Source organism: Equus caballus, chromosome 18 (assembly GCF_041296265.1).
Source record: "Equus caballus isolate H_3958 breed thoroughbred chromosome 18, TB-T2T, whole genome shotgun sequence".
NCBI classification, from domain to species: domain Eukaryota; kingdom Metazoa; phylum Chordata; class Mammalia; order Perissodactyla; family Equidae; genus Equus; species Equus caballus.
The window spans coordinates 78907623-78931638 of NC_091701.1; the positions used below are offsets into that span (position 1 = coordinate 78907623).

At 36.7% G+C, this 24016-nt stretch overlaps 1 protein-coding gene across 12 annotated transcripts in view; it reads right to left on the reverse strand.

The window, feature by feature from the left end:
• Positions 1-24016, reverse strand: part of RAPH1 (Ras association (RalGDS/AF-6) and pleckstrin homology domains 1) — a 116371-nt gene that overhangs the window by 36704 nt on the left and 55651 nt on the right. For all 12 annotated transcript variants that reach the window (XM_070241654.1, XM_070241656.1, XM_070241650.1 and 9 more), the window contains 9 exons: positions 18115-18192; positions 17506-17665; positions 14983-15104; positions 13673-13738; positions 11909-12052; positions 10937-11047; positions 4947-5045; positions 3783-3903; positions 584-726 (listed from right to left, as the gene is read on the reverse strand). In XM_070241654.1, the coding sequence (XP_070097755.1) occupies positions 584-726; positions 3783-3903; positions 4947-5045; positions 10937-11047; positions 11909-12052; positions 13673-13738; positions 14983-15104; positions 17506-17665; positions 18115-18192 (1044 nt within the window). The remainder of the gene's footprint in view (positions 1-583; positions 727-3782; positions 3904-4946; positions 5046-10936; positions 11048-11908; positions 12053-13672; positions 13739-14982; positions 15105-17505; positions 17666-18114; positions 18193-24016) is intronic.

Below are 24016 nucleotides of genomic sequence, written 5' to 3' on the forward strand. Positions count from 1 at the left end.
CCTTGCCCACAGAACTTCAGAGGTTAATTTGATAGGTGCCCTTCAACCACAGTAAAGAAACCTCTCTATTTTTCTAAACAGTTCTGCAATAATTATACTCGTCCTTCAGTATCACTGAACAATCTACTATGCAAGGCTCAGGGATCCAAAATTTTAAGGAGATTAATTTGAATTTAGTCTTCCAAATAAACCGTAATTTGAGAAAATTCATCAAAGTGCAGAGAAATGCCAAAAAGCATAAAAAGAAAGGAATGAGTCTGAATAAGTGAAATTAATAACAAAGAAATAATCAACCATTAGCAGGTTCTCTGGAACAAAATTGGGCACCAGCACTAAATGGTGTTGCTCCATCCAAATTGATTAAGGGTGGAAAGGAGGAAATTTTTATCTGAGCCACTCATAAAGTCAGTTAAACTGCCAGTTTTTTTGAGATCTTACGTCATTAGAGCCAATTCTGAGGGAAGTCAAGGAAAGAATACTGAAAGAGGGCCAAGAAAGATTCCTGAGAAAGGAATCAAAGAGCAACACACTAAACCCAAGGGACAGCACAGACTTCCCATACGAATTCACACAGGTGTGTTACCTTGCTGGACTCTTCCAACTGTGTGCCTCGCTTCCAGGCCTCAGAGAAGGCGGAGCTCACGATGCTCTGGGAGCGGGCGTGGCCTGCCGGCTGCGTGTCAGACACACCACTATCAGACTGATTCGAGTGGTTCGACTGAGACTCTGTTTAAAATAGATTTTCAAAAACAGGATTAAATAAGTCAGTCTTCTGACGGTGTGAGTATGTACGTTTAGATAGATATCTTTTACAACAAAACCAGATGCTATGTAGAAACAGCAAAAAGTTAATTTTACTCATTTTTATCTTAAGGCTAAAAGGACACCTCAATTCTTTTTAAACAGTTCACCATGACAGACTGATAATTAGAATAAAAGGTTCATACTGGTATCCTGACAACCTATCTTGCAAGAAATCAGTTCCTAGCAAATACGAGAATGAATGAACCATCAACAAATGAGTGAATTTTTTTTCAACCTTGTTTTCATTACATTGAGAACCCATCTTCTTATATACCCCTGGCTCCAGGCCATCCCAGGTAGCTCTTACTTATGAATTCAGGTCTATACATGATGATTACTTCCTTTTCCCCAGCAATAAACAGTATGCAGAATTTGACTCTCACGTGAGAATTGTTTTTCCTAGGGATTCAGGTATTGGCTCTGCAAGGCAGCAGCCCCACTGTAGCCTGGCCCCCTCGCAAGGCACGGAAGCATCTTCAAGGGAGCTGGGAATGGCTGAGGATATAGTGCATCTTTGACTGACATCCAGGGTGAAGGAACTGGGAAGATTATTTCACTAGACTCCAAGTCTGATGAGAGAACCATGTGCAAGCACCTACCTCAATCTGGTGGCATCTGGTGGAGATGCAAATATTAAAGCCAGTCGCATCCAATCACTCTGGGATTACTAGACTGCAATATTTAGCAAGTCCAGCCAAGTTAGCCAGAGCAGTGCAGAGATAATAGCCATAAACTATTATGGATAATAGGTGGATAAAGATAAGACAATATCCTCAGGGCAAAATATTAGCAACATAGGATAAAACCTAGCCTGTTTTCTTCTTTTTTGATCATCCAGTAGCTGAATGCTTCATCCCTATTTAATTACTATCTAGGACAATAGCTTATAAGATAGGAGGCTGGAACACACAAATCCTTGAATTCTCTTCAGCATGAATGAATATGACTAATGTCTGCCTAATACTTTACACACTGTATACAGACAGATGATGCTGGAGTAGGAAAAGGCATTGTACCACATCATAAAATAATTCGTGGGAGCACTTGAATTGTTAAGTGCTATACACATTTTAAAAAATATCATGCGTCTTTTTTCTCAATCTTTCCCTTAATTTCTTTTTCTAAAATCCTACTTGCAACATGGTTACCTTGCCTTTCCTAATCTATTGTCTCAAAAGTTTCTTCCCATTTTAATAAATGTTTTATTTTAGAATAGTTTAAAATTCACAGAAAAGTTGCAAAGTTAGCACAGAGTTCCTGCACACCGAGCACCCAGTTGACCTCATTATTAGCATGTTACATTGTTACATTTGGTACATTTGTCACAACTAAGGAACTGACATCGATACGGTATTATTAACTATACTCCAAACTTTGTTTGGATTTCACTAGTTTTCCATAACATCCATTTTCTGATCCAGGATCCCACAGCACAGCTGGTTTTCATGTCTCCTGTGACAGTTTCTCAGACTTCCTTGTTTTTGATTTGTCTGATATTTTTCTCCTGGTTAGACTGAGGTTATGGGATTTGGGGAGGAAGATCAAGAGAGGGAAAATGCCAGTCTCATCACATTGTATCAAGGGTACACGCTATCAGTGTAACTTATTACGATGATCCTGACCTTGACCACTCGGCTGAGGTCTTATCTGTCAGGGGTCTCACTGTCAAGGTCCCCGTCCCCCGACCCCCTTGACCTTGCTGTTTGGAAGCCAGCCACTCTGCAGAGCTTACACTAAAGCGAGAGTTAAGCTCCACCTCCTGAAGGCAGGGTGTCTGCACAGATCACTGAGAAATCTTCTGTATGCAAAACTTGTCTCTTCCTCCCCATTTATTTATTCAATAATTTATTTTTATCAGTATGGACTGATGGCTATGTATTTTATAATTTGGGTTATAATCTTATATTATTTTGTTGCTCAAACTGTTCCAGCTTTGGTCACTGGAAACTCTCAGCTTGGCTGCTGTGTCCCTTTTCCATACTCTCATCCTTGTGTTTTTTGGAGCATTTCCTTCATTTCTGGCATTACAAGATACTCCAAGCTGATCTTCCAGATTCTCTGCCACAGCCATAGACTCAGCCATTTCCCCAAGAACCCTGGTTCCTTTTTTTTTTTTTCCGGAAAATGGTGTTAGAAACCAAGATGCAGGCACTCAGTCTTACTGCTCCTGGGGTCACTGCTCCTAGCCCCTCTCAGTGCACAGAACTAGGAAATATATGTATGTATGCTAACCCATGAAACACATTCTAAATTTGTTTTTCTTACTTATTTAGGGATGAAATCACATCATACAGCTTTTTAATCAAATACTTCTTAAAGCAATTATTCCTTTCATAACATACGATGTCAGAACAAAGAAAAAATTCTCCTTTTAGATGATGTAGATATCATATATGGAACATTTTGAAGGGAAAGAAGCATTTATCTTAAAATGTGATCACAGCATACTTGTTAGGATATGGAATCTGAAAATAAGCACCTTTTGAGTATGACTGATTTCCTACGAAAAGTTTAGAAAGTTTGATGACACAAACAGCTTCCTTAACTGATATTGAACTAATTCTAGTTATTTCCACTCTACTGAAATGTCAGGAAACATGTGGGGAAGGTGGGCAGTTTCATCATGGATTCTGAGTACAGAGAAACTTAAGCAACTTTCTATCCCCAATTATGCATCAACAGTTGCTTTTCAGTAGTATGAGTGAGTTTTAAATAAACTTTATAAATATATAATGAAACTCTTGGCTTTACAACTCTATAAAATGGTTTTCTATTTCAAATACATTTGTGAACTAGCCCATGATATTATCCCCTCTAACAACAACAATAAAAGCACATCTACCTATTGATTATAATTTAGAAATTAGGTATGGCTCTGGTTTTTAAAAATCATGCTGAGATAACCAGGTCTACTATCAGTTTCTCTCTCGAAAGCCATTCATGTGGGTAGTAAATAGTGCTTGGGCATTTCAAACTACCTGGGATGCTGGAGGAACTGGATCCTGATTTGATGCTGGAGCTGGATAAGGAAGTCCAATCATAAGCTGACTCTGTCCTCTTCACGGCATCCTGATAGTTCATGTAGAGCTGCTTCCCGTACTAAACAGAAGGCAGGAGAGGATGACATCTGAACTTTACTGGGTGTAACAGAGAGAGATGGGGGAGGAACAGGGGACACGGCTCTGTATACTGATTCATAATTTGTATTAAAATTCATACCTATAATACTTCAAAATTTCTTTTAACACGAGTTAAGTTATAATCTGCTCATATTTTTCCTCATTTTTAGAAAGGCAGCAAGAAGTTAACACTTGATTCTAATTATGTTCATTATCAATATAACGATTTTTTTTCAGTTACTCCTAAAGCAACTTTGATTTTATGGCTCTAATAAATTTTATTTTCCATTACTTAATAGGCATAAATATTCCTTCAAGCATTATATATAATCATCTTTAAGATGTCCTTAAAACAATTTTTTTAAGACTTTTTTTTAGAGCAGTTTTAGGTTCACAGCAAAACTGAGAGGAAGGTACAGAGATTTCTCCTATACTCCCAGCCCCTAAACATGCACAGCCTCCCCATTATCAACATCCTCCACTAAAGTGGTACATGTGTTACAATCGATGAGCCTACACTGACACATCATCATCACTCAAAGTCCACAGTCACCTTAGGTTCACTCTTGCTGCACATTCTATGGGTTGGGACAAATGTATAATGACATATATCCACCACTGTAGCAGCATGCAGACTATGAATGTTTTCACTGCCTTACAAATCCTCTGTGCTCCACCTATTCATCCCTTCCCTCATCCCAAGGCAACTGTAATTTTTTAAAAATTACTTTTGTTTAGGCTTAACTCTCCTATATAAGAATCATATAATGAGTTCTCCAAAGCCAAAATAAATCACTCTGATGCTATACAAGCTTTACCAGTGGTATTATTCCTTGGATATGAACTGTTAAAAGTTTATCCCCTTTACCAAGGAAAAAAGACATTTAAAAGATGAAACTTAGACCTGAGAAAACTAGACATTGGCAAATCATTAATATGAAACAATCAGAATAACTGTCACGACAATCAAAGCCATATCATAAACACGTCATTATCCCATCATCAAACCAAAAGAAAACCCACCTTTGCAATGCGGATGCCATTGACCCACTGGTGCAGGGTCCTCACATCATCACAACAAAGGTATTTGATGTACTGAGACTTCTTCTGGATCTGTGGGTGCTGCAACATTAAAGCAAAATCCAACTAAGTCCTCTGGAGAACTAAGAGAAATAGACAACTCTATGAAAGCTTCAACATATCCTGAGGAGTTACAGGCCATCAGAGTAATGACCAAATAATTTAAACCTCTTACATGGCCGTAAGCCCAAATAAAATGACCCATAAGTATTTTTACAAAATAAACTAAACAGAAATTTGTGTTAAATTTTAGGTCAAGATGTCCAAGTTAAAAAAAATCCTTCACATCATGGGAAATTCCCAAATACATCTTCTACATTTCCAAGAAACAAAAGTCCATCAAGGTTAAGCAAAGTCAGCAAAATTCTTTATCTATAAGACTATGAAAAGGGCAGAGAATGTCTGATTTTACTTCAGATCCACTGAAATCACGGGTTCAGAGGACTCCAAATGCCCGTCTCTGGTCAAGCTCCCAGTGCTTCTCTAGGTGAACAGTGGTGGGGTGGACGAAGTAGGCCCAGCACCTGGGACACGTGGGGCGCCCACACTGCGTAGTGGGGCTCCCTGCTGTGGGTGGAGACCACCCTGCAGGCCCCTCCACCACAGGAGGTGCCCTCCAGGGAAAGAGCAGCTTTTCAACCGCATCCTCAAACTGAGTTTTTACAAACCAGTTTACTCTTCAGTTGAGGCTTGGATGGGAGGTGACTGACTTGACATTGGCTCAAAATGCAAGTGCTAGAACAGACTTAAGGTATTTTAATTCCACTGGGCCACAACCAGTAGGTCCCTGGGAAGAAAAACTCGAAATCACACTTGGTTCTGGACTTAATGATTGTTAATTACTACTTCTCTTTTCAGTTATTCTGAAAAATAAACAAATAACAATATTTTACTTGGAGAAATATTTAAGTTTATGTTCAATGATAAGAAAGAGGCTTTGAAAATTCTCTAACCACATTGGTTTGTTGTGGAAACCCATGAGATCAATTAAATAAGAAATCTGAATAAGTCCTCCATGCAGCAGAAATAGACAGCCACCAGTGCAAGTTATGCCTCTGCATTGTTAAAGGCTCTGGGCTACAGTGAGAGAAATGCAAATCCATTTATTCTATTCTATTCTATTCTCTGCTTACAAAGCTCCTATGATAAAGCATTTAATACCAATCCCAATTTAATTATTGAAGGTGATAGTCAAAGTTTTAAACATTAAACCCTCAAGAATAAGAGGTTAGCAAAACAATACCTAAGAGTTTTTTCTCCTGACAAGACAGGCTCCACAACCTTCTCGTGGAATACGTTCCCTTGTCCTTATTAAGTCACGTTATAATAAACCACCACTGCAATCTTGAAAGAACAAAGGAGGACAGGTGGAGGATGTATTTTTCTATAAAAGGAAGAATTCTATCTCATTCATTCACTTAACAAATATTTATTGAGCAAGAACTGTTTGCCAGATGCTTCCAGTAGGTGCTGGGATACAATGTGAGCAAGAGGCCACAGTTCATGCAGAAGACAAAATGGGCTGACTGAACAGCTTTCTCAGTGTTGCCAGCTCGGGCTTGAAGAGCTGTTCTCCATCTCCTGCTTCACTGAGGCCCTGCCTACAGAGCAGGTTCAGACTCCTGGACAAGGGGTGACAGGCTGGCACTCAGCCATCATCACCATGCCCTCCCTCTGTGGGGATTTATAAACCATTCTTGACTGACTCCTTCCATTTCCCCAGAGCAGAGCTACCACACCTGGGTATTCCACCGCAGCAGTGGTCCTGCCTGACAGTGAGTGTGTGTTCTATTCATTCTCCACACAAAGGAAGTGTTTTTATCAACACAACGTCAGAGAAAACCAAAAGGAAACAATCCTCTGTCCTTTTCTCCTCATCTCTCTGAGCTTGGAACCCAAATAATACCCTGAAGAGTACTACGATACAATCAGTTGAGTATCTGCAGATTACTTGCTAGTTTAAAATTCATTTTAGGACCTCAAAAATTCCTTTGCCCCCTCCCACTTAAGACATTACTTCTGTAGCCTTCACGATGGTCATCCAGGCAACGACACCTCAGGAGGCTGCCTGTTCCCATAATAGTTATTTATTAAAGGTAGCACTTACTGCGCACTTGTTATGTACCGGGCATTATGCTCAATATTTCAGGGATATTAGCTCATTCCACACTCACGAAAACCCTACAAGTTCCATAGTATCATCTCCACCATCCGAGAAGAACTGGAGGCACAGGGGGTGAAGACAGCACTCAAGGCTGCTCGCCAGTCAGGGAAGAACTGGGATCTGAAGCCAGGGGCTCTCATCCCAGGGCCAGGCTCTTAACTACTCTGTCACACTGCTGCCTTGTTCCAAATTTGCTGCCTCTATCCTCTTTCCCCCCAGTGTTATTCCACCACTTTTAAAGTCCCACAAGAGCTGAGCGCAAGTGTAGAGGAGACAGCTGTTGCCAAAAACCAGAAGCTCAACATTTAGATTCTTAAAGACTCCAGAGAACACATATTGAACAAATGAACAGCTATTAAGAAAGAAAGGTCATCATTTCACTTTTAAAATGCTGTTGATGTGGAAGGTTTGCATTCTCTGATAAAAGGGGAAAGAGCTGAGAATTAGATAAAAACATCTAAGAATAAGAAACTCTAGATTACTCTTGTGCGATCAGATGATTTTTCTGTTTATGCCAAAAATTGGATCGAGACAGGTATTTCTAAAACTCTGTAACTACAAGTGATGCTCTAACATCCCAGTCCAAGTGCCAAAGGGAAATCACTGAATGTAAACTACCCATTTATTACTTTAGAGACAAATATGGGCTTAAAATTAATCCTCCCAACTGACATGTAAGATGGTAAAAAATAATACTATATAACACCCCTATCACTTCCTCATTATCATACAGGACACTTCTCTATTAATAGCAGTTTTTGACAAGTTCATGTAAATATTCCACCCCTAAACCCTAACCACTTTTTCCTTCTTACCTAACAAACTGAAATAAATTACATCGCCTCACTTCTTTAGGAATGAAAATTTAGATCTGGGTAAGCTGAGCTCTCTTCCAACAATTATTGTGGTATATATTTTTTAAAAACACAGGTTTCCTTTAAGAAACTTAATTATACATGCATACGTGTGTCCCAATAAGCGTGTACCTCTTTCAGATAATATATCAACAAATGCCCTATTTATTCCTATACTGTCAAATTTCATGAATAAGCTCTTCCCATCATTATTTTTATTATTACCTTTTAAAAAAACTAACTACTAAATGATGTGTTTTTATTACTTCCTACAAGTGTGTATCTATTTCCTGTATCCTGCATTTCACTGTAAGGACTCAGACTCAGTCATTACAGCCTGAAGATAACAAAAGGGATCAGACCCTATAAATGTTTACATTTGCATTTGTGTAGATCCTGTGTGGCAGTATTTTTTGGTTTCACTTGTTTGTCAGAACACATATACTCAAAAATAAAGATACTTAAATAGGCAAAATCTAGTACGACTTTACAAGAAAAAAGATATGTCTTAAATACTAATAGTTGAGTGGTCTTGGGCAAACTGATCTCTCTAAACCTCGGTTTCCATATCTGGAAAACATGGACCTAAAACAGACTGTGAGATTGATGGGTACAGAACTCCCAGTGCAGCACCTGCCACCCTTAGTTCTTTAATCAATGGTGACTGTTATTTTTACTGTTATTTGCACCTAGTGGTATGGTGGGGATTTTTAAAATTTCAATATATTGAATATTTCAGGATATAAATAGATCAGCAATATAAACATATGAATTTAGCTTAACCTATTAAACTAAAAACAAAGTACACAAATCATTCTTATAAAACAAACAAAAAACCCCTTAGAACAAAAAAAATTTTTTTTTTCGAGGAAGATTAGCCCTGAGCTAACATCTACTGTCAATCCTCCTCTTTTTGCTGAGGAAGACTGGCCCTTAGCTAAGATCTGTGCCCATCTTCTTCTACTTTATATGTGGGACGCCTAACACAGCATGGCTTGCCAAGCGGTGTCATGTCCGCACCCGGGATCCGAACCAGCGAACCCCAGGCCACCGAAGCGTAACATGGGCACTTAACCGCTGCACTACTGGGCCGGCCTGAGAACAAAAATATTCTTAATCTAGGAATTCTGTGAGTTGCAAAAGGGATTAAAATAACTGTCAGTGATCATAATTAATTTTAGCTGTAACAGGCATGCTTGGATGCCTTCCCCACAGCTAGAGCCTCCTTCTCCCCTCTTTTATGACAGAACCCCACTTTTGTTTGGAAGGCCACTCCTCAGCTCAGAGTGTGAATTCTGGCTAGTCGAAGCCCCAAACCATGGCTTTGTTCTTTGCCGTGACTGGGTTAAGAGCCGGCATGTACTGCGGCCAGTGACCCTCAGGGGAGGGCTGTGGGTAGCTCCTGAGAAATATTCCCTTCCTCTTAAAAAAGACAAACGAAGGGAGAAATAGTCTGTCTTCTGCTAGATTCTGCTGGGTGTCCATGTGATCCTAGAGCTGCAGTGGCCATCTGTGACTGTGAGGTGAGCCGGCCTGAACATTCTCTGAGCTGATATGCAGCAGATGGAAGAGAGAAAGAGGGAAAGAATTTGGGTTCTCACCAACAACCTTGTGGCATTGAAATAACTAACTCTTATTGTCTTCACGTTATGAAACCCCCAAATAACTTTCATTTATATGAGTTATGTCTATTGATATTTACCTTATAAGAAATGAAAACTAAGGAAAAACTTCCACTACTCAAGAGAGCAAAGATATCATCACATGTCATGTAACCTCTTAGGAAACTCCATTATACATTGGTGAGAAAATGAGAGTGTAAAAGGCAAATAACATCTTAGCATTATTAGAAGAGTACTTCTGACATCACAGACCCCTTGACAAGGTCTCAGGGACTCACAGGGAACCTTGGACCTCATTTTGAAAACTGCTGGATTAAGCTACTTTGTATCAACTTTTAAAAAAATTATTTGCTGCTGTAACCTAAATGATACAGAGGTATTCTTCAAGAAAGGGTTATTTAATAAAGGGTTACCATTACAATACACCTAATTTTATCAAAGCAATCAAAACTCTTCCCCAAAACGCTAAACCACCACCACCCCCCAACCCAACTGACACTTCTCAGAGAAAAGCAAAATTAAATGATGATTATTAAGACCTAAGTAGTTACGAAGGGGTTACTAAGAAGGAGCCAATGAAAAAAACTTAATCATCCATAATTATCCTGAATTTTTTAATGCTGTCTTGATAAAGTGTGTCTTGATAAAGACAACATTAAAAAATTCAGGGTAATTATGGATGATTACTAAAAATTCACTAAAAAATATCAGTTCTCAAAAGTACAGACATAATCAGTGTGAAAAGCTCAAAAGTTTGGATAAAGGAGGAAAAAACTCACTAAAAATAGCTCAGACAGGTCATAATACACAAGTGGGCTATCAGGGCTACAGTTTGGGGGCAAAAGAGAGACAAAAATTATTTCTGGACCAGATGAGAGCCAGTCCACTTTGAACTTGGGCACAGTGCCCTCTGATGGTTCTGCTGAGTAAGTATAGAAACACACAGAATACCTATGTCTCATTTTTGGCTCTGAACTAAATTTTCCTAAAATAAGCCTGCTATTAAATGAAAGTCTCAAATTTATAATCTAATCTATTTTATATACTATGACACAAAGCTTACAATCCAGTATCTGTATCTTAGTAGCATCAATCTAATGAAAGCCACTGAGCTAAGGTCAGTTGTGGTAGAACACAAGCTTCTTTTCCTCACCATTCTCAGTATTCCTTTAAAAGCCCACAGAAAAGAGCAAAAATCATATACTCGATGGAGAGCGAGACTATTCTAAAATGTCCAATAACCCGCTCTATGCCTAACATCAATTAACATTCCTAAGAAAGAGAAAAGTTTACCTTCAGCACTAGGCAATAGTCTGTAGGAGCTTTGTACTTGTTCCGATAGTCTTGTCCATAGTAAACATTGACATGGTCCAGCTGGAGAAAGCACACCAGATCCCGAGACACCTAAGAGAAAAGCACCCAAAAGGCTCAATTAACAGTCGGGCACAAACAAGCAAATATCATCCCTGGTAACAGTTTCTAGATGAGAATCAAAACTTTACCAAGTAGAAATTACTGCTATTTTGTAGAAGACAAGACAGAGACATTCTCTACAAATGTTTCTTCTTTAATTCATGATGCAACAAAAAAGGCAGTCCATTTCACTTACTGTCTTGCCTTTCACAATGAATAGTGACTTGATGGAGAGGGTGGCATTTTAAAGGGACTTTAAATATAGTATAGTATATTAAAGAAAACATAGTATAAGAGAGCTCTCTGGAAGGAACCAGAAAGTGTCCGAGTTCAGGGCCTGCAATGCATACCTCAAGTACAGTGATTCTCAGGTCAGGGCTTCCTCACCAGTTAAACAGGGGCAACAATCCATACCTCTCAGGATGGTGGTAAAGACAGGATGAGATGATACTGTAAAGAGCTTACAACAGTGCTGGCCCCAGTAAGCAGAGAAGTGACAGCTACCAAGGGGCTCTCAGCAGAAACACAGTATTCAACAAGGCTGAAACACCTACAAGCCCAGAAACCTATTCTCCCCAAACAACAAGAAGTCAAAACTGCTCTGGCAGAAGTTCCAAACATATTAAGTAAAAGTATGATTTCAAATTTAGCAAGAGAATCAAGATGGCCCCCCAATGACGAGAGAGTGGACATTTTCAGGTTTCCTCTTCATTATAATGGATCAATAAACAGAGCAATATTCTGCGTGTCCCACCCACGCTGAAACCTGGATTGACCCTGTCAGCACACTCACAACGAACTGAAATCAATAAGCACAACGAGGAAGCCCAGACACCAGCAGGAGGGACACACCTTTGCTTTCCCTTTTGGGACATAGTAGATCCCAGACGCTCGCAGGAGAAAATAGCGCTTCTTCCAGGACTTCTTGCCATCATCCTTCAACCACAGGACGCCTTCGATTTCTGGTACAGTTACAGAACTTCCACAGAAACATTCCTAAAGTAAGAAGATGATTTGGAAAGACATACAGTTCTTGGATTCTCAGAACAAAGTTGTGTTTACCCCTGTGAAATGCATGACGCTGTAATTAAGCCCAAATGGCTCTGTATTAAAACCATGCTGCTAATTTCACCACAATTAGAACTTTCTATTCTAAACATAATATGGATTTATTTCAGAACTACTCTGGCAATCCCTACGAATTTTTGCCTAACACTGTTTTGAAGAAACTAAGGTGAAATGTCAGCTGAGTTGCATATGACGGTACCTAAATGCACTTGTAAACAGCACAGTCATACTAAGTTTAGTAAAAGTCTCAAAGCTAACATAAGCAGTAGACTTGATTTTTCTCCAAATTAACACCACATTTAGATTAGCTGTCAAGCTGAACAGAAATATACTGTAAAAGAAAGCAACATGCTAAGTGAATGATTAAACTTTCACAATTTAAAAACTATCAATTTATATGATTCTAAAAGAAAGAGGACATTTACTTTTTAAATATTTAATACTAGGCTAAAAAAATGTAAGCAAATTCAAAATTTTGAATTCTAGTCTATACTTAGGTAAAATTTAATTTAAAAAATCAATCACGCATTTGGAAAAAGAAAAATAGAAATCCTCACTAAACATTACCATAGGACATTTTGAGCCTAAATTAATTTCTCTCTCCCCAAAGTACAGATAAATTAGGACTCATAAAGAGGATTTTTCTTAATTGTAGCTAGTATCACTTATGAAAAATTGAATGCTGATCTTCATTTTCATGAACACGTTGAAACACTATATAAATCTATATAAGTCTCTGCCATGAACATATTGAAACACTATATAAATCTCTTAGTATATATATCTGAATATATATGAACTTACTCAGTATACACTCCTATAGCATTAGCCCTTGGGATAATCTTGGAGTAGGTTTCAATGAACCTGATTTACTTTGAAAATCACAGGAATAAGAAATTGTAGTGTTGGAGTTTCAAATAAAATAAGCATGAAAATTACTTATATTTGAAATACAGATTTTAGAAAAACAACATTCAATTTGAGTATTGAATGTCAATACTCAACTCTTACTTAGCAAATAAGAGTTTATTTAGGTTTTCAAACATACTAACTTCTTTGATCTTAGTTTTCTAAAATCAGCAAAAGCCAAAAAGCCAAAAATTCAATCACGTTTGAATCGTTTTATTACTCTTCAAAATAAGAAGGCGTACATATTTTTTAAAAATAGTCATTATGACTTTTAAATTATTTGAATTATTTAAGACTAAGGCTTGAAATATTTGGTAAACAGCTAACTATACTCAAATTTCTCTCGGAGCAAGCAGATAAAACAGCAGTCCCATCCTTCATTGAGCAGCCTTTTCTCCCACTAGTCAGCCCCTAAAAGCTCGTGACTCCACTAGTGTATTGGTTGGCAAAATAGTAGTTTTTAAAAGGTTCTTCAGTGGCCTAATGTTCACACAGCTGAACTCTCGTCAGGTTATGGAAGAATATAGGCTTCTCTATTTACAACTGGTATTATAAATATACAGCATTAACATATTTGACTTAATATTTAATATTATAATGTGCAGCAAAAAAGGGGGAGGAGGGAGTGAAGAGTCATACCTCCAAAAGCACTTCTTTGTTTCTATCTGCCATCTCAGCTGTTTCCTTTTTCCCGAGAAGATAATTCTGGAAAAATGAATGAAAGTTGAAGGATAGATTCACTCTATAATTCCCTTGGCACAAGTACATAAACAATTTCTTCTAGAGGCACAGCAACTCTGTGTCAATTTCTGCCTGTGTAGAGAGAGAGGAGCCCTCCTTTGAAAAGCAATCTGTGCATGGGCATCTCACTAAGAAGCCTAACACCGGCCACCTCCCTCACTCATCCGTTAACCTTGAATTATTCCAAAAACTGCCCTCCTCCAAATCCTGAGGTGGCAGCACATACAACAGCTGGCAAGCAGGTTGTGGTATACCTAATGGAAGCTACACTTACAGGACTTGAAAGGTTTACAAATTATTAACGATGAGTAAGGCAAATTTCCTTAAAATATGCTAAGCTTACCTGATCCAGATGCAGAAAATTCTGTCTACATTCTGGCTTTTAAAGAAGAAATCCAAAATTCTCTGAGACTATAATGATTTCATTTGCTTGATTCAACTAAAATCTTATTTCTAATTATTAGCCTTATGAAAAATTTTTCCACAATCACCCATTAAAAGATCTGTTGGTAAGTGCATTCTTCACTAAAAATATCCAGTAAAGATGTGTTATGATTAAGCTGTCTGAAGGATAACTATTCAACAACTTTAATACTGCTACTGTTTTTTCTCATTACTACTTTTTATAGTGGGGTTGATTCCTCTCACCTACTAATTTTTATAAAATATTTGGGTATTAGGAAGTATCAACTGAAACATTATTTTGGAATAAGCAAAGATGCCAAATAAATCAAGTAACATATATTAGAATGTGAAACCATTTATAATCAAGGTTACTGAGATTTTTTCAAAAAATAATTTAACAAAGAAATAAAAATAAGGGTTAACTGGATGAATGGCTGAAGTAGAGAAACTTAAATATGTAAGTACTTTTCCCATGGATGAGAAACTCACCAAATAAATAGCTAGGTTCAACAGAGCTCTGGATCACAGGGAGCAGAACCCTGGTGACTCCCTGGAGTCACTTCTGCTTCCCCAAGGGCTCACCCCAGCTGGCTCTGTGGGAATGGTGACCTCTTGGAGGCCTGACACCTTGGTCCCAGCAGACTTTCTACCTCAGCAGTAGTGAATGTTCCCATGGGGTTTTGCAGTCACAATGCTCCAACCAGGTGGTTGCCAGTTTTTTAACTCTATTCACTTAGCAGTATTAGAATAATGTTAAGATGAACATTTAAAAATCCTGACCTCTATAAGTTATTCAGTCTCACCTGTGGGTTTTTGAAAAGTGCATATTTTTCTATACGCTCCATAAATATAAGCTTGTTTTGGCTATCTCTCGTCCAATTAAGAAGATTTTCAACCAAGTTTTCATGGTCTTCAAAAATTCTCTCTGTCTCAAAATAAAATATCAACATCTCATCAGTATACATCAGAACTACATCCAAGACACGAAACCTTGTCAAGTAATTCACAGCAGAACCATAGAATCTTAACCAACAGTGCAGTCCTTGACCCTTAGAGACTATCTGGTCTTCCCTCGATTTTCAAACAAGGAAACATGCCCTAGTGGTGTTAAGTGACTTCAGCAAGGTCACACAGCTGCTGCACGGAAGAACTAGGACTACAATGTAGATCTTCTGATTTATAGGTCTTCTTCAGCCTTCACCCTTTTCCCATCCCACCCTTAAAAAACCCAACATGTTAGTTGCATTTCATAAATTCTGATATTAAAGTATTTCCAGTAGTATTCAACTCTTGTAATTTTTAAAATTTCCAAGATGATTTCTTCTTTGATTCATGAGTTTTGTCTAATTATAAACATAGATATATTTTCTAATTTCCAAATTAGGAATCAAAGAACATATCCTATATACTGAACATATGTTCAAAGAACATAGTCTAGATAACGATTTTTTGAAATTTCATAAGAGTTGCTTATAGCCTCATAATTGAATCACTTTTTGGAAATATTCATTTCTGCCTGAAAAGAATGTATATTTTCCCATTATTAGTGTTCTAAATACATCTATTAGATCAAACAAATTATTTTTCAAATCTCCTGTATCCTTTTTGTCTGCTTGATTATATTGATCACTGAGAAGGTTCTTAGGTGAAAAGGTTCTACTCTGAAGGTTGACTTGTGAATTTCTCCTGGTAGTTCTGTCAACTTTTCTTTATACATTTTAATGCTATTATTAAATAAAATTTAGAATGATTGTATCTTCCTGGTGAAGATGTTGGTTCTCTTTATCTCTAGTAATGCATTCTGCTTAAAATCTATTTTGTCTGGTACTAACAAAGTTATCTTTCTTTTGATTAGTGTCTCTTTACATTCCTTTACTTTCAGCCTGTGTCTTTAGGTAATGGGTCTTTTATTATTAGCAAATGGCTGAATTTTGTTTATTCATCCTTTCTAACAGTCTTTGCTGTCTACGTGAATAATTTACATTTATCATAACGTACTTCCACCATCTTGTTTTGGGTTCTTAGTCCCTTCTTTTCTTTTATTCATTCAACAAGTACTGAATGACCACATATTATCTTTGAAGCACTCTGCCATGTATGATTAAATAATAGTTACTTAACACACTACAGTGAGTTATATAAAAGGTCATGGAGAAATAGTACACATATGGGTCTTTAACCAATGGCCATGGAAATATTCCAAAAACTCACATCCAAACATCTTCTGTGTATTATGATGCTACATCTATGAACTCAAACCTTCCTAATTCTCTAAGAATAGTTATAAATGAGTATTGTAAGAAAACATTTTTATACATGTTAGTAAACTTCTAATAACTTATGGTTTACTTTCGGGGGTTGTATATGTGTGTTCTAAGAGAAAGGGGTTAGTAAACCTTTATTTCTCTGGAAACTGCTATGAAATACTTTAAGATATAATAGGTAGCAAGAGTAATGCAAATACATTTTTTAAATAAAACTGCAAGTTAAAATTGATTACTAACTCCATAAAGCCTAATAAAATAATTATTGCAAGGTTTCCGTAATCACCTAATATTACAAAAAGAAAACATTTTAAAGGAGTCAATAGGAGTCGGCCCTGTGGCTGAGTGGTTAAGTTTGTGGGCTCCGCTTCAGCGGCCCAGGGTTTTGCGGGTTCAGATCCTAGGCATGGACATGGCACCGCTCATCAGGCCATGTTGAGGCGGCATCCCACATGCCACAACTAGAAGGACCCACAACTAAAAGTATACAACTATCTTCTGGGGGGGATTTGGGGAGAAAAAGAAAAAAAAAAAAAAAAAAAAGACTGGCAAGTTGTTAGCTCAGGTGCTAATCTTTAAAAAAAAAAAAAAAGGAGTCAATAATGGTACAAAGAATGAGGAATTTTTAAAATTAGAAAATAGCATACCAAACCACGAATCACAAAAGAAGACTTAGCACATCTAGTTAAAAACAAGAAAGATGTGCTTTCTGTTTCCCCTGAAATCAAACACTGGTGTAAAGACTTCAGTACAAGTGTGAATAAATATAAGAGTCTTTAGTAAATGTCTTGATCTATGTAGTTCTTATTTGAAGGCAAAACGTATTTTGTCACTTAAAAAAAAATACAACTTTGTTCTAGCCATAAGAAAATCTGAAGTGAACTGGAAATGATCTTGTATTCAAAGAAATCTCAAAATAATTGAAAAAAAATAAAGTAAAAAAGCCAAGGTTATATTATAGGAAAAAAACATATAAAGAAGTCTCAAGGTGCTTTTATCAACATGAAAACTGTTGGAATTATATAGAAATTAAAACATAATTAAAGCAAGGATATTACTAACCCATTTGTAACTCAGAGATGGTTTCCACCAGCGACCAGTCTGAACTATACCCGCAGTGGGATTTGTCCATCAGGTTATCCAGGACTTGTCTCACTGTCTGCCTCTCATCCACCATCATTGTCTTAGAACTATCGTCAGACATGTGGACTCTAATCACCAGCTGTGACAGGGAGAAAGGCAATTAAATACAAATCAAAAAACAGGCATTCTAGAAATTTCTTCCAATATCGAGTAATGTTCTGAGTAACGTCCTTAGTTAAATATTAATTAAAACACAAATAATGGCTTTATTATGCAAGAAAGATATTCTAAAATTAGGTATCAAATAACGTACCCCCAAAAATTTAAAGCATTTTAAAATTAGAATAAGAGGTAAGATTATAATAAGAAGACTATTTTGTTTTGCTCTTTTAGGAGAATTTTAAACCAGAAAGTTATTTCTTTTATAATGCATTTTACCTACAAAAAATACATGCAAAAAATATATTAAGAAGAAATACTCCTCTACCTCTCCATGTATCTTAGAGGTATGTTATACAAACAAGGCCACTTTTCATAAATCCGTAAAACTGATAAAAATCCCAAACCAGGAAAAAGCCCAAATATCACCTTTTTCACTTGTGCCTCTTTAATCTTCTCTAGGGCAACTCTGATCTTCTCAGCTTTCAATTTTGCAGCCTGTTCTTCCTGTGAACACAAAGCACTTCAGATAAACCAATGCTAAAATAATGAGAATTTTTTAGAAGTCTTTTTATCCTTAAGGATGTTGCTAGGATTGAATTTTAGTAAGAATATAACTTCACCCGCTTACATAGACCACATTTTAAAAATAACCCTGTTCATAAAGCAAGAGCATTTTTAAGATGCAGACTTGAAGATCTCTTATAATAAGACTAGGTTCCATATTCTAGACAAAAAGAAATCTGTGCTACAGGAAATTAAGGAGCGTGATCCGTCAATCTGAAGCAGCTGAATTTCAGCTTCTGGGGTTGGAGATACATGAATGTCTAATGGGCTGTCTGTGGGCCTGCCAGTTTGTCACACACTCACAATCCCTCGACTCTGAATTTATACCCCCTCCAAAGTATGGGCAATTTTTTGCATCCTAACGTTTTGTTCTGTTACACTGAAAATGTATCATCCATTATAGAAATAGCAAAAAACAGTATCAGTTTATTTCTTTGCAACCATATAAAAATCCTTAATAAAAACGGTAGGTATGTTCTCATTAGTGTACCAACACAAAAAGAGGAGGCTGCATTATATTCTAGGTTTTACTCTACTTTGGAAAATCACACAATTTAATCAATATCTCATGTCAGTAAACTCAAATTTGTTTCTATTAATTCATTGATAAAATTTTTTAAATGCCAAAATTTCCAAATATTTAATTTCTAGTAACTTCTACTTTAGAAAATTTTGATTATAAGTAGCAGTAAAATTATCAAGAACTAAAAGATACTTAAACTATTTATCTATTTTTTCCTAAAATAACATACAGTACTCTAATACAGGTACTTACTTGTACTTTCCAGCAATAGGCCATGGTACACTGTAGCATTACTCTCCAGTTGAAAAAACTCATGTATGTAAACCTTTGCTTATAAAGGATTACTTTCTAATTCTAAGCTTTTGATTACTCTAGAAAATATCTCAGGAAAATATAAAATGCCATCTTATATATTCCTTTATTTAAGACTTAAAAAAAACAAAGCAAAAGAAAAACCCAATTATATCAGCCAAACTTTAAATTTGCTCTGGATTGTGATTAAATAAGCCATGTGTTTGCTATTTTTCATTAAAAAGCTAAAGCTTCCAGAGCAAAAAGCAAAAACAAAACTCAATTCATTTAATAGATTTATTCCTTGTTCTCCTAAATTCTGTTGGCTTTCTTATTTCTGAACTGCTTCTCTTTCCATTTCATACTCTAGGCTGTCTCCCCTCATTTCAAGCTTAGTATTTACTACTCTGTGGAACAGAGAAGAAAACAAGTAGGAAGACAGTGGGCTTGTTTGCCAGAAATCTGATCCTAGTCAATGAAGGGAGCCAGTGAATTAACATAATAACCAAGGTCTGGAAATACTATCTGTAAACCCAATTAGAGAACAAAGAACTTTATTTTAACAATGGAGAGGGGTAAGATAAGACTTGATTCTTAGACTATCATAGATATATTCCTTTGATTAAAAGACTAAATCATCCCATCTCCCCTTTATGCAAATAAAGAAGAGAATTATAAAATATGTTGACTGTATATTTTAACATAAGATAAAACTTTTTTCTTTTTAAACCAGGCTATAAAATGAGAAAACTACTGTCATTAAAATTTTCAGTTTCTAGAATTCTGTATCTTAGAGAAACAAAAGCATTATTAGTCAAAATACCAATTATATGTGATTCTGATGAGTAGAGTACTACTCTATAAAGGAATTTTAAATGTACCAGCATTTTCCCGTGGTTTTTATGAAATCAGTTATTTGGCAGTTTTTTTGGAAGAGAAAGAGGAAAGCAGAGGTTTCATGAGTGTTTTCTCAATGGAATAACAACTTTATGTTCCTCATGGCTTATTTGCCACATCCTTATGGTATGAATGGCTGTTATGGAGAAGAAAATTTTGCCAAGGTATATTTTAACAATTCACTTCATGTTCCTGAAAAGCAAATTTAAATCTCAAAGTCTGATGAAAAAAACCTGCTACATAGAACTAATGCTTTGTGTATTTGAAATATAAACATGAACTTCTAAAAGACCAAATTCTTTAATGATATTATAACTAATCTGCAGAAGTAAAAACAAACAAAAGTTTAGAATATGTTCTCAAAGCCAAAAAGCATTTTTAAGCAAAAGAGAATATTCATGAGAATGAGAAGATAAGCCATAGACTAGGAAAAAATATTTGCAAAATATTTATCAGAAATATCTGATAAAGGACCACTATCCAAACTATACAAAAAACTCTTTTTTTCTTTTGAGGAAGATTAGCCCTGAGCTAACTGCTGCCAATCCTCCTCTTTTTGCTGAGGAAGGTTGGCCCTGAGCTAACATCCGTGCCCATCCTCCTCTACTTTATATGTGGGATGCCTACCACAGCATGGCTTGCCACACGGTGCCATGTCTGCACCTGGGATCCAAATCAGCCAACCCCAGGCTGGTGAAGTGGAACATGTGCACTTAACCACTGCGCCACCGGGCTAGCCCCTACAGAACTCTTAAAACAACAAGAAAATGAACAATCTAATTAGAAAATGGGCAAAAGACCTGAACAGACAACTCACCAAAGAAGATATACTGATGGCAAACAACCCTATAAAAAGATGCTTAATAGCATATGTCATTAGGGAATTGCAAATTAAAACAACAATGAGATACCACTCACACCTATTAGAATGGCCAAAATCTAAAACACTGAAACACCAAATGCTCATAAAGTTCTGGAGTAACAAAAACTCTTATTCATTGCTGATGGGAATGCAAAATGATACAGCAACTTTGGAAGACAGTTTGGTGGTTTCTTATAAAACTAAACATGCTCTTACAATACACTCCAGCAATCACGCTCCTTAACATCTACACAAATGAGTGGAAAACTTATCTCCACCAAAAGAACCTGCACATAGACATATACAGCAACTACTTATAATTGCCAAAACTTGGAAGCAACCAAGATAGCCTTCAGCAGGTGAACAGATAAACTGTACTACATCCAGACAACGGAATATTATTCACTGCTAAAAAGAAATGAGCTATCAAGCCGTGAAAAGTCATGGAGGAAACTTAAAAGCATATTGCTAAGTGAAAGAAGCCAATCTGAAAAGGCTACATACTGTATGAGTCTAACTACATGACATTCTGAAAAAGGCAAAACTATGGAGGCAGTAAAGAGATTAGTGGTTGCCAGGGCTTGGGAAGAAGGAGGGATGAATAGGTGGAGCACACAGGATTTTTGGGAGAGCGAAACTATTCTATATGATACTATCAGCGCAGATATACGTCATCATCCATTTGTCCAAACTCACAGAATATACAACACCAAGAGTGAACCCTAATGTAAACTCTGGACTCTGAGCGATAATGATGTGTCAGTGTAGGTTTATCAGTTGTAAGAAATGTCCCACACTGGTGGGGGATGTTGATAATGCAGAGGCTATGCATGGGATGTATGGGAAATCTCTGTACCTTCCTCTCAATTTTACTGTGAACCTAAAACTGCTCTAAAAAATAAAGCTTATTCAAAAAAAGAATATAAGAAATTAAATATTATATTTTGATACTGGTTATAAATATGAAAACAGTATTTTCATACTCCCATTTTAGCATAATATTATTTGCCAAATACAACAGAATACAACCAGTGCTATCTTTTGAAGCACTGACATAAAAAGTGATTCAATTATAACATTAGACTCCCAATTCAGTTTCTGTTCCACATGCTAACTGGAAAAAAGCTGACACAGTAGAAGAAAGGATTAAAGAAACAAAGAGAGAAGTGCAACAAATTAACATACATTAAACCAATTAGATTTCTTAGCCATCAATAAGAAACCATTTTTATGTACAGCTAGCTATGGCTATTTCAACATCCAAATTCAGCTATTCTTCCATTTGCTGAAAATACTACACTTTAATAATAACTACATACATTTTTCTGTGTTAAAATTGTGTCAAATTCAAATTTAAGAGCTATGTGCTTAATTTCAACCTAGGCAAATCTTCATTTATTCTTTAGTTTATTAACAAGGATAATCCTTGCTAGAAGCTTTTTGAAGAAACTATTGATCAAGATACCTCTAACTTTTTTTAGAGGCTGAATATCATCACTGGAGTAAAACTGGAGATAAAAATAGTTATATAAAACTGCAAGACTCATAGTAGTTTATGTTTCCTGTGGATAATAAGCTCTTCCTTAGAAAGTTTAATTTTTATCTACTACATTTAAGCTATCATCATATCTTTTAACCATAACAACCTAGGAAAGGAAGAAATTGTTTCAAGCTCACAGAGCATTGTGCAAAACAGGAAAGATCAATAAATCTTTGTTGATGTGTTTAGATTAGATACTTAGAAGACATCTAATAGTTTATTTATGAAGGCAATGCAAATCTATGTTCAATGTCTGCAGCCCAAGTTTAATACAAAGAACAAAGCTTTATTCATCTCTTGTTCCCTTCTTGTGGTTAAAGCTGACAAACTCAGGTCTTCAGTCTTCTGCCCCTTAACTTCTGACTATCACTGTTTGTCCCACAACCATCCTAAACATAAGTAAAAGATACCTCACACATATAACAACTTAACTTTCTCTTCTACCCCTTCTCTTAAAACAGCAAGAGACAACCCATTTTCTACCTGAAAAAATCCTGTGTAGCTATCAATAACAATCAAATGCCAAGCCTCCTCAAATTTACATAAAGGACAAAAACTCTGTGAAGATCTTATGATTAAATGAAAGCCAACGCTGTGGTTACAAAGTGTTGGAGTATTCTCTTCACTGTAAAAATTAGCACACTTACAGAAAGAGTTACAGTTGCTAAGAGAAGGCTAGTGAATTCCTTCAACTAAGAAATTATTAAAGCTTTGTGGGTTCAGAACAAATCCAACTGAAATTAAGGGGCTAAAGAGCAGTTAGCAGTTTCTTTGGGATCTAGTTTACTTCACAGTTTACAACGATAAAAAAGTTATGTAAATTAAAATGATTCAAAGAAAACTTGGAGTGATAAGTTTAATGCCCATGAAATGCTCTATTCTATAAAACTGCTGAGAGCCAAAATAATAATAGTAACAATTAGTTTACTTCCCCTGAAGAAATCCTAAAACTGACGGACTCACTGAGAAGAGAAATAACGTTAACTGAGCACCTAAAACTTGCCACATACTCGGAGGCGTGTTACACCCAGTCTCTCACTTAATTCTCAGTAACGCAAGGCCAATACCATTATTACATCCACTGTACTGATTAACTAAGGCCCAGAAAGATGAATCTTTCTAAGAGCAGACAGGCAGTTACCAAGTGACTAACTACTTGCTCTTTCCACTATAACTGCACAGTCTTTTTTGTCCTTAAGAGTAATAGTACAAACTTTTGGGATTGCAGTAGATAAAAACTGCCTGTCAAAAATAAGACATTCAGGGGCCAGCCCGGTGGCGTAGTGGTTAAGCTTGCATGCTCCACTTTGGCGGCCCAGGGTTTGCAGGTTTGGATCTGAGGCATGGACCTACAAACCGCTTATCAAGCCATGCTGTGGCAGCATCCTATATACAAAATAGAGGAAGACTGGCACAGATGTTACCTCATGGCCAATCTTCAAGCAAAAAGAGGAAGATTGGCAACAGATGTGAGCTCAGGGCCAATCTTCCTCACAAACAAATACATAAATAAATAAACTAAAGGACTTCCAGTAACATAAGAGCTTTTTCATAAGTTCTCTGAGGCAAAGAAAATGGTGGTTAGCATTACAGCAGACCTTGAAACCTCGACAGTCACTAAAGGACCGTCCCTTTATGTGACGTTTGCTGA